Here is a 13,389-nt window from a genome sequence, read left to right on the forward strand (position 1 = left end):
CATCGACATAGAGTCAGAATTCAGCAGATAAAGTGTTGGAATTAGGGTTGCAAAGAAACACACACAGCTTGGAGAAGACGAGGGAAGCTCAAGGCACACAACTGAGAGTGTATTACTTAGTGTGCAATGCAAAGATAGATAGCCCTAGAGTGATGGGCGTATATACAATGCACGGGGGAAAAACCCTCCTAAAGAGGGGAAAAATGCCCCGGCAGTCCTAGTGTGTTCACACACATCACTACCACATGTATATGGTAACAAATCCCCCCTGGAGTGATGCAGTGAACCAGAGTTGGCACATGAGTAAAGGGAAGTGCCATGCCCTGAGGACATGATCAGTCCACGAAGGGGAGTAAGCCCAAAGCTTTGCAGAAAGCTTCGAGCTTCTCACGAGACAATGCCTGTGTGAAAAGATCTGCAAGGTTGTCCTTTGTTGTACACATAAGCCAAGCTGATCTCTCCTGCTGAGAGCCTCTCCCTGACATAGTGGTAATGCACCTCAATGTGCTTTGTGCAAGCATGAAAAACTCGGTTCCTCGCAACTACCAATGCGCTCTGACTGTCAGTGTAGATAGTGTTGGCAGTGTCCTATCCAACACCCAAATCAGCCGTAAGGCGTCTGAGCCATAGTCACTCAACCGTAGCTGTGAAGACTGCCCTGTACTCAGCCTCAAAACTCGAAGTGGCCACAGTAGGTTGCTTCTTGCTCAACCATGATATACATGAACTGCCAAGCATGAAACAAAAACCACTTGTGGACACTCGCGTGTCAAAACAACCAGCCCAATCTGAGTCCGAAAAAGTATGTAAGTCTGGCGGCAATGATCCCCCTTGGGGGGAAACAAGCCAAGATGTAAAGTGCCACTAAGGTAGCAAAAAATCCTCTTGACAGCCTGCCAATGCTTAGACCCTGGGCTATGTATAGATATGTTGACCTATGAGACTGCAAACTGAATATCTAGCCTCATGCTGCATACATAAATGAGGCAGCCAACAGCGGTTTGGTAAAGAGTGACATCAACAGGATCACCAGCATCATGTAGACTCAACTTCAAACCTGTTTCCATGGGAGTGGCAATAGATTTGCAATCCTCAAGTCCAAACTTATATAGCAATGTCTCTATGTAACTTTTCTGACACAAGGCAATACCACCATCACACTGCTTAAACTGTATACCCAAGTAATGATGCAACAGCCCCAAATCTTTCATCTTGAAAGTAGCATTCAAATCAGCCTTAAATTCAGCAATATGTCTCTCATTTGGTCCAATGATCAGCAAATCATCAACATAAAGAACCACAAATGAGAAGTACATCACCCTCACGCTTTACATGCAATGTGCTTTCTGTTGGACTGTTACGAAAGCCTCGTTTAACCAAATGAGTGTCAGCTTTCTCATACCAAGCACGAGGAGATTGCTTCAACCCATACAAAGCCTTCTAAAATCTGCACACTTTGTCCTCTTGTCCTTTCTTGACAAAACCGCGAGGCTGCGTTACATAGACTTCCTCAAATATGTCACCATTCAACATCAGCATCAGCAACGCAAAACACGAAAATCCGTACAACTTTCCATGTCTGCATGCCAACGCAATTTACAAAAATTACTCCCAGCGACGGTCAAGCTTTTGATCTTAGGGTTTTAGGTCCCTCGAGCGGTGCTCCATAAGTCTTTAAGTTGTTTGGGTTAGGATATTTAATCCTAACCCTCTTTTTAGGCTCTACGCCCAAAACTTTTGCGAGTTCATTTTCTTCTTGTCCTCTCAGCCATTTTCCTTCCAACCAAAGGACAAAAACTTTCTTCAATAGACACTGACTCTATGTACTTCTGCAAGTTCTCCTAGGATCAGTTTCTTCTTGTCCTCTCGACCATTATCCTTCCAGCCAAAGAACAACACTGTCAAAAGAGGACGAACTCTCCTCTAAACTAGATGGCCTCCCATGCCTTCTAGACTTTTTCATAAATCTCCGCTTTTTCTTTCGTTCTTCCACCTTTTCTCATCCTCACTGAAACTAGAGGACGACGAACTCTCGGAACTATCTCTGAAGATGAAAAAAAATCTCGGTCATCCTCGAGACGAACACCCTTCTTGGATTTGCTCGCCACCTCGAAAATCAACTTCCGACCCAAATAACCAAGGAAATCCGCCGATTTCCTCTTCTTCCGAGAGTGATTCAAGCCTTCCATTATCAGATTCATCTTCTTTTCAAGAGCTCTGTCCAGCTCTTTTTGCAAGCACAAATTCTATTAGGGTAAGCCCAACTTGTGGCACCGTGTGAGAAAGCCCTCTAGCCACCTAGGAAGAGATAAATGATGAGATGGTCTGATAGCAAAAGGATGCAACCTCTCTAGCCAATGATTGTAAAGCACCAAGCCTATTTAAGAGGCTATTTTCTAATGAAGCATTGCATTTTGAGCATTATCATTGTGTCTACTCTCTCTCTCTCTCTCTCTCTCTCTCTCTCTCTCTCTCTCTCTCTCTCTCTCTCTCTCTCTCTCTCTCTCTCTTTGCTCTTGTTCTCGGCATAGCCTAACCCTAATGTCCATATATCTAACCCTAACCCGAACACCCATGGTTAAACTAAGGCTTCACCCTCCATAGCCTAACGCTAGCCATTGGTGATTAGGGAGTACGCTTCCGCATCAACTAACCCATCAAGTGGTATCAGAGCAGACGGTTACACACCTAGGCCTATCATTAATAGCTTAATTGATTGCTACCCTTTCTGTTTAGGGAAGGTAAATTTTTTGTGTTTAGAGGAGACAAATTTGTGTTTAAGGGGAGACAGTTTGTGTGAGTGCAATACCTTTTGTGTTATGTGCAACAATACCCTTATCTATGTGAAACTTGTGTGTCAACCATGTGAACCGAAGCAGATGAAGCCTTTGTAAAAACCCAAGTTTTGGCTTAAAGGGGCGATTGTTAGGGTAAGCCCAGCTTGTGGCAACATGTGGGAAAGCCCTCTAGCCACCTAGGAAGAGAAAAATGATGAGATGGTGCAATAGCGAAAGGAGGCAACCTCTCTAGCCAATGATTGTAAAGCACCAAACCTATTTAAGAGACTATTTTCTAATGAAGTATTGCACTTTGAGCATTATCGTTGTGGCTATACTCTCTCTCTCTCTCTCTCTCTCTCTCTCTGTGCATAGCCTAACCCTAATCTCCATATCTCTAACTCTAACCCTAACACCATGGTAAAGCTAAGGCTTCACCCTCCATAGCCTAACGCTAGCCATTGGTGATTAGGAAGTACGCTTCCGCATCAACTAACCCATTAGTTTCCACTTTTCAGCGCTCGGCTTGTCTCTAATTCCCGACTTGAGAGGAGAAACAATGGCCTCTCACCATCTCGAGTGAATCTCATCCATCAAGTAGGTCTTCATATGCAAATGCTTCACATATTTCAGGTTCTGGGAGTACTTCATCAATCTTTTTACACACTTGTCAACCTGCAGTTGACGTTTGTACTCCGCTCTGGCAAAGTTCCCCGCCTTCCTAAATCTTCGTTGTTTTTTTCAGTCCCGACGCCGAGCTTCAACTTTTCTTCATCTCCTCGTAGAGAAGTGTTCTCACTGTCAAATTCTCCGCGAGAACCCATGTGTGCTGCAAAAGGGATCAGATCCTCCGTAGATGATGAATTTTTATGGGTAGAAACTACAAAGGCAAGAAACCTGTCAGAGGATCAGCTCAAAGACCAACGCGAGAATGTTAGGTGCAGCGGAATGAATGTTTGCGCTTTGCTCAAGATGAGTGCTCCAAACTGTGCTCAAGGTTCCTTTAAGTTCTTATGGAAGGGAGAGCCTTTCGTTCTTGATGGAAAGTGCTAGATCACAACAAAGTGAACACTGTGCGTGCAAGTGAATGAGATTGAGAGATAGAGAGAGAAGAGAGATACGACACCAGAGACGTTGTAAAACCCTCCTCCGAAGGCCCCACTCTTTGGCGAGAGTGGTCTACTCATGATTGCACAAAGTGGTACAATGACGATGCAATGGACTGATGCAACTTGGAACTATGTCGGTGACGACGATGGGGATGACGACGACGACTTAAGGGCTGAAATCTACGCTCTTCTATCTGCTGTCCATAAAAATGCTATGGCTGAAAATCTGGGACCGTTTCGGATGGCTGAAAATGATTGTTTTGGCTGCGTTTTTGAGGGCTGAAAATGATGATCTCTTGCATGCATCTAGGGCTGAATCTGCCAAGTTTCTAATGGCTGAAAACGCTGGTCCATCTACTGCAACAAGGGCTGAAAATGGAAAACGCTAGGCTACTTGTAGCGTTAGTAAAAACGCTAGGGGTCTGGGACTACTGGCGAGGATTACAGAGCTGAAATCGCCAAGGCTTGAGGGAGGTGCTGATGAAGACCAAAGACGCTAGGCTGATGGGAGAGGGGAAACGCCAAGGTTGATGGTGCTTGGGGGGTTCTTGTTGAGAAGATGCCTGTTGAGCGGGAAGCTCCTGCTGCCTCTTCTCCCATTGAGTGCTAACTTGGGTTTGCTTATATACAAACTTAGCAAAATTGCCCTACCTACTTTTGTTGGGAAGTCACTTAAAAATAATAAGTGAAAAATGTCAAAAATAGGGAAAATAGGCTAAATGCACTGGAAAAATCCCCTAACTGCTTCTAATGGATTCTGATGGGAATACTGATGATCATGCTGTGTGCAACCAGAGGATATGCATCTATGCTAAGTGACTGGGCATGCACGGTCTACGAATACTCACAAAAGTGCCAGATCACTTCTAAATCTAGACTGGCTGGACTGACTGAACCCTGATCATGCTGTAGCTTGTCCACGGACACATAGGGTTGGATGTGTCACGTGACATCCCCTCCTTTTCAAAGTGAGGTACTGGTACCGAACTGTATGGCGTCGAGGGAGATCGCCAATAGCATCCGCAATCCTGGAAGGGACTCTTCGCCGGCCCACTCTGATGTGTGGGTCGTACGGTACTTGAACTTCATAAAGGTGTGCAACGCTTGCTTCTTTGGGCCGCGCCTAGAGCGACACAAAGTCTTCGGTGGCTCCTTCGATGCGTCAACTTCGTCTATAGTCCTGCTTCTTTCTTCAAGAATTTCCATGGCTGAAAATTCCTGAAACCATTTCCAACACAAAACCATGAACATACCCATTCCATGTAAAGTGAGTGGAAAAATCTTGTCTTCGCTAAAGACTGTGTATGCAATGTAGATGAACATAGAGACAGAGTGACAACCCGTTCATCAAACACATGCAAACAATGAGATCGAATCGTTCTCTTATGATCTAGAGCAAGCAACTGTGGCAAAACACAATGGAAATGCCCACGCTTGGTGCTCATACTTTCATGTGCTCGTTCGGAAACTGTGTCATGCCAAGGAAGAGACATGGAATGTGACTTCCTTACATACATACTTTTCAGCTTTTCATGAGCAATCCGCATACATTCGTGCTCATTCATGAGTGAAACGTGCTCAACGTACAATATGTCATGCCTAGGAAAAGCGATCACACAAAGACGCTGACTAAAATACAGGAAACGATCACGAATGAAACACTCGAACAATGCGTGCGTATCAATCATGCGAACACATAATACTTTCTATGAGGGTTCTTTGGACCTAGGCTTGAGAGCCAAGATCGCTTCTTCCTGAATGATCGAATCGTCCTGTGGGGATTCTTTGGACCTCGACTCGAAAGCCAAGATCGGTTCTTCGTGATTGATCGAATCTACAACGAGGTTAGCTTTGCTAGAAAAAGCATCAACTAACACATCATCCTTGTGAACAATCAAATCTTCTGCATGCAAATCATCATGCTTGTGAGAAATCACATCTTGATCATCCAAATCATCATGCTTGTCTTTATCATCCAAATCATCATGCTGATCACAATCATGCAAATCCTGTGTCATGCTTCGGAGAAAAAGAGACTGAGAGAGTCTCCGTCGCATGAATCTGTTCAATCTTGTCCTACATATTAGCAATGAGAGATGGAGAATGAAACATGTCCTCTCCATGAATGACAATGGGAGAATCACTTTTGGCATTGAGAGTGAAAGTGTTAGCCTCCCAATCAATGAGAGGGTTATTATCACGAAACCATTGAATGCCCAAAATCATATCACATCCTGAGAGAGGAGAAACAACAAATCTTCTAGTGACGGCAGCTTGTTGAATTGCAAACAACACATCAAGGCACTCCTCCGTGATGAGAGCGTCCATACCGGGAATAAAACCAGAGACCTCGATAGGAGATCTCTGAGTAACTTCGAGGCGGGCTCTCTCAACAAGAGAGGGACTGATCACATCATACATACTACCTGGGTCAAACAATATGACAAAACGCTACCCCGACGTACGACCATAACATTTAATGAGAGAATCATCAATGGGAGGGTCATGAGAAACTTGGGGCACACTCGTGTTATCATTAATTGCATTGACAGAGGAAGTGGGTTCTGTGGGTTCTGTGGATTCTTTAGATTCATTCGATTCAAGCTAGGACATGTTCTTTTTATGTGACCCTTAATGTGACAATGAAAACGACGACCTTCCTTAGAATAAGTGCTTTGCTCTTCCGACGTGATGTATCCTCCTACAATTCCTTGTGCTACCTTTTCATATGGAGCAAGCTTAGGTTTAGCAATTGTGTTAGCCTTACCCTTAGATTCATTGGAAGAATTCTTTTCTGCGAGACTGTTGGAAGATTGGTTGGAAGAGTTATCATTCTTACCGTTCTGAGGGTTCTGAGAAGTCTGCGAGGTACTTGTGGAAGGCTTGTTCTTCTTAGGCTTTCCCTTGTTGTGCTTCATCTCCTGTGCGAGAGCAATCGCTACCGCCTTGTTGAGATCGATTGGATCGAGTACCTCGACATCGTACTTGATATACTCGTCCAATCCAAAAAGAAATGCCTCTTTGCGTTCATCATCCGATTTGCGTAATTGGGTACCTAGCTGCAAAACACGATTAGAAAAAGACATAACCGGCATACCATTTTGCTTGAGAGCGCGCCAATCGTCCTTCAATCATGCGAGGTACTGAGGTGGCATAAACCGCGCCTTGAGCTTGTCTTGGAAATCAGCCCAATTGAAGGAAAGCGGCGTGAACTTGTCGGCTTCCTCTAGGTGCGCGGCTAGCTGTGCCTCTTGCCATGCGTGGTACCAATTGATTGCATCACCGGCAAGGTACATAGTTGCCGTCAAAACCTTGCTATTTCCTGTCTTCTTAGTTGTCGCAAAATAAGCATTAAATTGATGCAACCAAGAATGAATAACCGTAGCATCCATCTTACCGTCATACTTACTGAAAGTCAACTTCTCTGTGACTGGATGGTTCGAATCCGCATCGTGGCTTGCACCACTTGAGGAACTCCCACGATCTTTGGGTGGTTCGGTCTTCGAGGCTAGCACTTGTCGAAGCAATTCTTGAGTGCGTAGCTCTCTTTGAGCTACATGCTCGGCCTCCCTTTCTACTTTTCGTTCATTTCTTTCATCGCGCTCGCGTTTGAAAGCAAGGCGATTGGTTTCTTGTTGTGCTAGCGCAACTCGATTCGCTTCTTGTTGTTGTATTGTATTTCTTTCATTTCGTTCTTGTTGTGCCAGTATCATGTCCATCATTGACTTGACCATTATCTCCATAGGAGTTAGTACAACTCATGGTGTAGATGGCGAGGGGGGAGGGTCGAAAAAATCTCCTGGTGGGGAAAAATCTTCGTCGCCTCTCTCATGCTCATCACCTGTATGCGAAGTATCCATTCCGCTTCGGGTGACGACCATGCACTATGATCTTTGGTTCTTAAGTTCACGAGGAACTTGGGTTCTTGGGTTCTTGAGGATCTTGAGGTTCTTGAGGTTTTCTTTTGCTTGCAAGCCGTGTTTGAGAAGGATCTTCTCTTCACCCGAGTTCTACTCCTTTCTGCGGGCGCACCCCTTGGCGGCCTTGCGCTCACACCAAGGTTGCTTTTTCCCACCTCACGTCGATTGGTCGGCCGCTAAGTGCACGGTCCGCTCTCAATGAGTGAAAAGAGACACAAGGGGAGACTGGACAAGCCCTTCTTTCCTGGGATTCATGTCACTCTTCAAAAACACGATTAGTAATCGACACGCCCAAGCGAACTTGGGTTCGTGCGACCGCAACAAGCAAAAAAAATTCTTGTGATTCTTGTGGTTCTTTCCTTGAGTGATACAAAACACTGCCAAAGCTCAAATACCAATGTTAGGTGCAGCGGAATGAATGTTCGCGCTTTGCTCAAGATGAGTGCTCCGAACTATGCTCAAGGTTCCTTTTAGTTCTTATGGAAGGGAGAGCCTTCCGTTCTTAATGGAAAGTGCTATGATCACAACAAAGTGAATGAACACTGTGCGTGCAAGTGAATGAGACTGAGAGATAGAGAGAGAAGAGAGATACGACACCAAAGACGACGTAAAACCCTCCTCCGAAGGCCCCTCTCTCGCCGAAGAGAGTGGTCTACTTATGATTGCACAAAGTGGTACAATGACGATGCAATGGACTGATGCAACTTGGAACTATGTCGGTGACGACGACGGGGATGACGACGACGACTTAAGGGCTGAAATCTACGCTCTTCTATCTGCTGTCCATAAAAACGCTATGGCTGAAAATCTGGGACTGTTTCGGATGGCTGAAAATGACTGTTTTGGCTGCGTTTTCGAGGGCTGAAAATGATGATCTCTTGCATGCATCTAGGGCTGAATCTGCTAAGTTTCTAATGGCTGAAAACGCTGGTCCATCTACTGCAACAAGGGCTGAAAATGGAAAACGCTAGGCTGCTTGTAGCGTTAGTAAAAACGCTAGGAGTTTGGGACTGCTGGCGAGGACTGCAGAGCTGAAATCGCCAAGGCTTGAGGGAGGTGCTGATGAAGACCAAAGACGCTAGGCTGATGGGAGAGGGGAAACGCCAAGGTTGATGGTGCTTGGGGGGTTCTTGCTGAGAAGATGCCTGTTGAGCGAGAAGCTCTTGCTGCCTCTTCTCCCATTGAGTGCTAACTTGGGTTTGCTTATATACAAACTTAGCAAAATTGCCCTACCTACTTTTGTTGGGAAGTCACTTAAAAATAATAAGTGAAAAACTTATATACAAACTTAGCAAAATTGCCCTACCTACTTTTGTTGGGAAGTCACTTAAAAATAATAAGTGAAAAATGTCAAAAATAGGGAAAATAGGCTAAATGCACTGGAAAAATCCCCTAACTGATTCTAATGGATTCTGATGGGAATACTGATGATCATGCTGTGTGCAGCCGGAGGATATGCATCTTCTAAGTGACTGGGCATGCACGGTCTACGAATAGACTCACAAAAGTGCCAGATCACTTCTAAATCTAGACTGACTAGACTGAATGAACCCTGATCATGCTGTAGCTTGTCCACGGACACTTAGGGTTGGATGTGTCACGTGACAGAGAACAACCTGGTCTACTACGACGACATACTGTGAAGATTGTAGCCTCTCTTCAAGGGAGAACAAATCCCTTCCAAGTTTGCATTACATCTCTCTTGTTTATGGTGAGCTTGTGATGGGTTAGCAAACTACTCAAGATCGTGTTTATGAGCCCAAGTTAATCTATCTTGAAACCTAATTCGCTTGAGTGATAATCTAGCCTACACACACTCACTTGTGTGCACGATGTTCATCTTTCATCCATCCTAGCTAGCACGATCCAATTACATCAAGTGGTGTCAGAGTGCCAGGTTATGCTAGCTAGGTTTGTTATTATGCCTTTGTCTTTTAGTATGATTAGCATTCGAGCATTCCTTATTTATCATTAGGAAGATCCATTAGGTTTACTCTCCTATTGCAAGTCCGTCCGAGCCTCACTCAAATTACTTCAAACCCCACACTGCAAGAGGGGTGTTTTTACTTTACCAAGTAATTGGTGACAACCTTTACAGTTTGGGATTTTCTCATTGCTACAAATCATACGAGAGTAGCATGGCACACCTATGGCTAGCCCCAAAGCTAGGGTTGTCTATTCTCTGTAGAACACTAAGATAGCAGAGTTCTTGGGGTGTATCCTACCTTTTGAGCTAGCTTTTTCTTTCAAAGCCTCTACTTCTACTTTGTTTTGCAAAGACATTGCCCTATGCCACTTTTGGGTCTGAGCTAAAATTTTGGCCTAATTGTCATGGAGGAGGTGTTACCATCACTATGGCATAACTTTCAGCCTTAGACACCCTCTTGCCTTCTGCTATTGTGGAATAAAGAAAGACTTACTAAAGACAAACCTCCAGGAGGGTGCTAACTATAGCAGTTTTGAGGCCACCAGCTCTTTCTTCTGCAAAAGCACTTGCACAAACCCCCCCAAAAAACACAAAAACATTTTCTTTTGCCTTTAAAAGGGTAGAGAATGGATATGATGTACAATATCAATTAACCAATACTGCAAGAACTTTGAAACCCGTCAACTCAAACATTAAAAAAATAGACATAAAATGACTAGTGAGGTTCCATGAGGGTTCATATCTCACAATGCAGGAAGAGAAATTTCCGTACGGCACACAGGACAATCTTTGTGGGACTGGACCCATTGGGTGATACAAGAAGGGTGATATGCATGGCTACAAGAGGGTAAGACAGTGACAAGAGTACCGGAGTCAAAGCTGCTGAGGCAGATAGCACAGTCAGAATTCTTGATTACAAAGTCTGAGCCACCATAGCAATTAGGGCCACTATCATCATCATCGCCAGAACAAGCATGATGAGAGTCATCAGTATGGGGAGATGAAAATTCACCTGAAAGTTCACACCCCCCACCACAATAGAAATCAGATATTTTAACCCATGTTTGCAAAAACTTCTCAAGGGCTACCATCATGCTGTACTTAGATGGAGCAATCAATCATCTAACTGCAGAAAAGTTTATTTTTTTAAATCCTCTTCATTAACGATATACTAAAATGAAGAATTACCTGTGTGAGATTTTGTTGGGGCATGATACGAGAGAACCGGAAGAAGAACAGCAATGTGGGGGTCAAGGCGGGTGGGAGTCAGGGTGGGAGGAGCTGACGAATAGGAGGGGGAGGAGGAAGGGGCTGTTGGCGTAGGTGCTGCAAGTTGAATCCAGTTTATCAGCACACCAGTATAGCTGAACGTTGCAAGAGTGTGCACACAACTACAATCATCCTACTAACCTATCAAACCCATTGTCTGTGTATAGTGAAAAGCAGGGAGTGTTTTATGTACAGTTACCTACATGAAAAAAAATGCATTCTTTTAAACCATCAGCACAGTCGTGATTCTGCTCATTCTTGGATGTACCTACGTCTTTGCATTAACATGTACAAGTCTGTCAGGATATACGAAGTGGCAATCACACATCCTAGTTTTCATGGTCAATTTTGTGGCCTATATAATTGTCATCTTTGCAGAAGTGAACGTGCTCAGTCGATTGCACAAGAATTAAGGTCCATCTTGGAAGCTTGCATGCAATTTGCGTAAGCCATCACTAAGAACTAGTCTACGTAATGTATTTGCAAGAGCACGCGCACACACACAATGACTTGCCTGTATGCAAATCGCATGCATTATATGCACGTGCATGTGTGTACGTATGTACCCTAAACCTATACGGGCAAAAATACTTAGGTGTGTTGCGTACCTGTCGCGCGTGATGGCAAGAGCTCCCGGCGGCGATGGTAAGAGCGGCCTCTGCGCCAGCAACACCAGCAGAGAGTGGCGAGGGCCAAGGTGAGGAAGAGGGCGAAAAGATGGTGAAGCGAGTTGTGACGCAGAGCCAGTCCAAACATGTCGATGCGGAGCGCACGGCAGCTGCCGCACAGACATGTTCTTACTACACGAAACACTCCATTCGCTTGCTACTTTTTCTCTCCACATACACACTCCGCCCACTTTGCTGCTCTGCCACATGTATACACTTTGTAACATGTCGCGGCTCGCCCCTCCTTTGAGAACTCAGGTACCGGTGAAATGTACGACTCACGAGCCCTGAGCACTATATGCCATGGCATGGGAGAAGTGGTGACGCGCATGCATTGTAGGCCGTGCGATCCGGTTCCGCATTGACAAGTCGATCCGCACTTACAATGTAATGCATTGAAATACCATATTTTTTGTGAACGCACATGGGCATGGTGGTTAGAGCACATGCATTGCACACGGCAGGTCGTGGGTTCTATGCACAAGGTGCGAGACAATCCTAACTGGCCCGAATTTACTTCTTTTCCCCAATTTAACTCGAAAATTTGAATTTAGAAAACTGCATCCGATAGTCCAAATGACCTCCATCATTGATCCCATTTGAGCATTCATGTGCTAGATAGTGCAGAGGCGAGCTCGAGCTCAGGGGCAATAGTATTTGATGCCCTTCAAACAGCTGTGAATCTTGCGTAAAAAGGGTTGATTGGTGGAGAATATTGCGCTTGAAGAGTTCAAGCTAAAGTTACCCTTCACAATTTTTGCCCAATCCATCATTAGAAGGGTTGATTGTCCAATTGCCCTTCAAAAACCGAATTCACAATTTTTGGTGTCAGTCTCAAATCTATCATCCAAGGGCCACCAAATGGTCCTTGGGGCTATGTCCATGACCATGTGAATCCATACGCAACCCTTAAGAGTGTAAGCAAAGAAAGATGCTCCCCAAATGCCTGCTCTAATAACCAAGTCCTAAACGGTTTGCTCAGAGACACCCTCTGCCACATAGAAGCCTTTGCGCATCACTATGAATTGGCGAATTGTGTCTCTGATATTTGTCATTGTTGCTGCCCACTCCCATATGCCTTGAGTCAACATTCAACAGCCCATAAAGTACAGAACATATGAGTGAGTATAGCACGCATCGAAGCTCTTTACTACAACTTCGAGATTGAATTCAGTCTGCATCTTGTAACCCTCCTCTGCCATCTTCTGACTGTAAATGATTTCTCCATGCAGAGTTGCTTTGGCCGGAGAGCGAGTCTCAAAGGAGGAGGACTTAAAAACCTTTTCAGGGCTATAGTCATTTGTGTCAGTTTCATTGGCTCTCTTCCTCCCTTCCTCGTAAAGACAAAACCCATATTCAAATGAGCCCCTTGACCAGCATGGTCAAGCCCTTCCACGGTGTCACCATCATGCACTTCGGACATAACCCCATCAGGGTTCATGTCCACAAGAACTCCCCCCTACAATAACTAAAGGTTGAAAGTTGCAATCGATGTGTAGACCAAGGATCGCGATCAGTGTGCATAACCTGGAGCTATGGATAACATTGAGTTACAACGTCAACCACCCGAAGCACTACTCCTTGCTCTAGGCAATGATAGTATCACACCCCCAAGTGTTGATGATGGATTGCGATTAGAGGAGAAGGATCGCAATCCGATAGCAAACCTTCAACAAATCAGGGTCACCGAGCAAGCCAATGTAGTGACAATCAAGACCC

At 44.8% G+C, this 13,389-nt stretch overlaps 1 protein-coding gene across 1 annotated transcript; it reads right to left on the minus strand.

The window, feature by feature from the left end:
* Positions 1–10,402: 10,402 nt before the first annotated feature.
* Positions 10,403–13,111, minus strand: LOC147427060 (uncharacterized). Its single transcript, XM_086498265.1, has 5 exons — positions 13,021–13,111; positions 11,611–11,780; positions 11,144–11,201; positions 10,922–11,059; positions 10,403–10,745 (listed from the first exon to the last, which is right to left on the minus strand). The coding sequence occupies exons 1-5, from the start codon at positions 13,109–13,111 to the stop codon at positions 10,477–10,479; spliced, it is 726 nt and encodes a 241-aa protein (XP_086354391.1). The 3' UTR covers positions 10,403–10,476.
* Positions 13,112–13,389: the final 278 nt, after the last annotated feature.

The sequence above is a fragment of the Adiantum capillus-veneris genome, chromosome 24, assembly GCF_014529385.1.
Source record: "Adiantum capillus-veneris isolate H3 chromosome 24, ASM1452938v2, whole genome shotgun sequence".
In the NCBI taxonomy this organism is placed as follows: Eukaryota; Viridiplantae; Streptophyta; class Polypodiopsida; order Polypodiales; family Pteridaceae; genus Adiantum; species Adiantum capillus-veneris.

Bases quoted from the DNA above. Each gene is read 5' to 3' on its own strand.
- LOC147427060 (XM_086498265.1), bottom strand. From the start codon at position 13,111: ATGAACCCTGATGGGGTTATGTCCGAAGTGCATGATGGTGACACCGTG. The intron at 11,060-11,143 runs GTTAGTAGGATG...TTCAACTTGCAG, and splicing joins ACAGACAATGGGTTTGATAG to CACCTACGCCAACAGCCCCT. The intron at 10,746-10,921 runs GTAATTCTTCAT...GTGAACTTTCAG, and splicing joins CCCAACAAAATCTCACACAG to GTGAATTTTCATCTCCCCAT.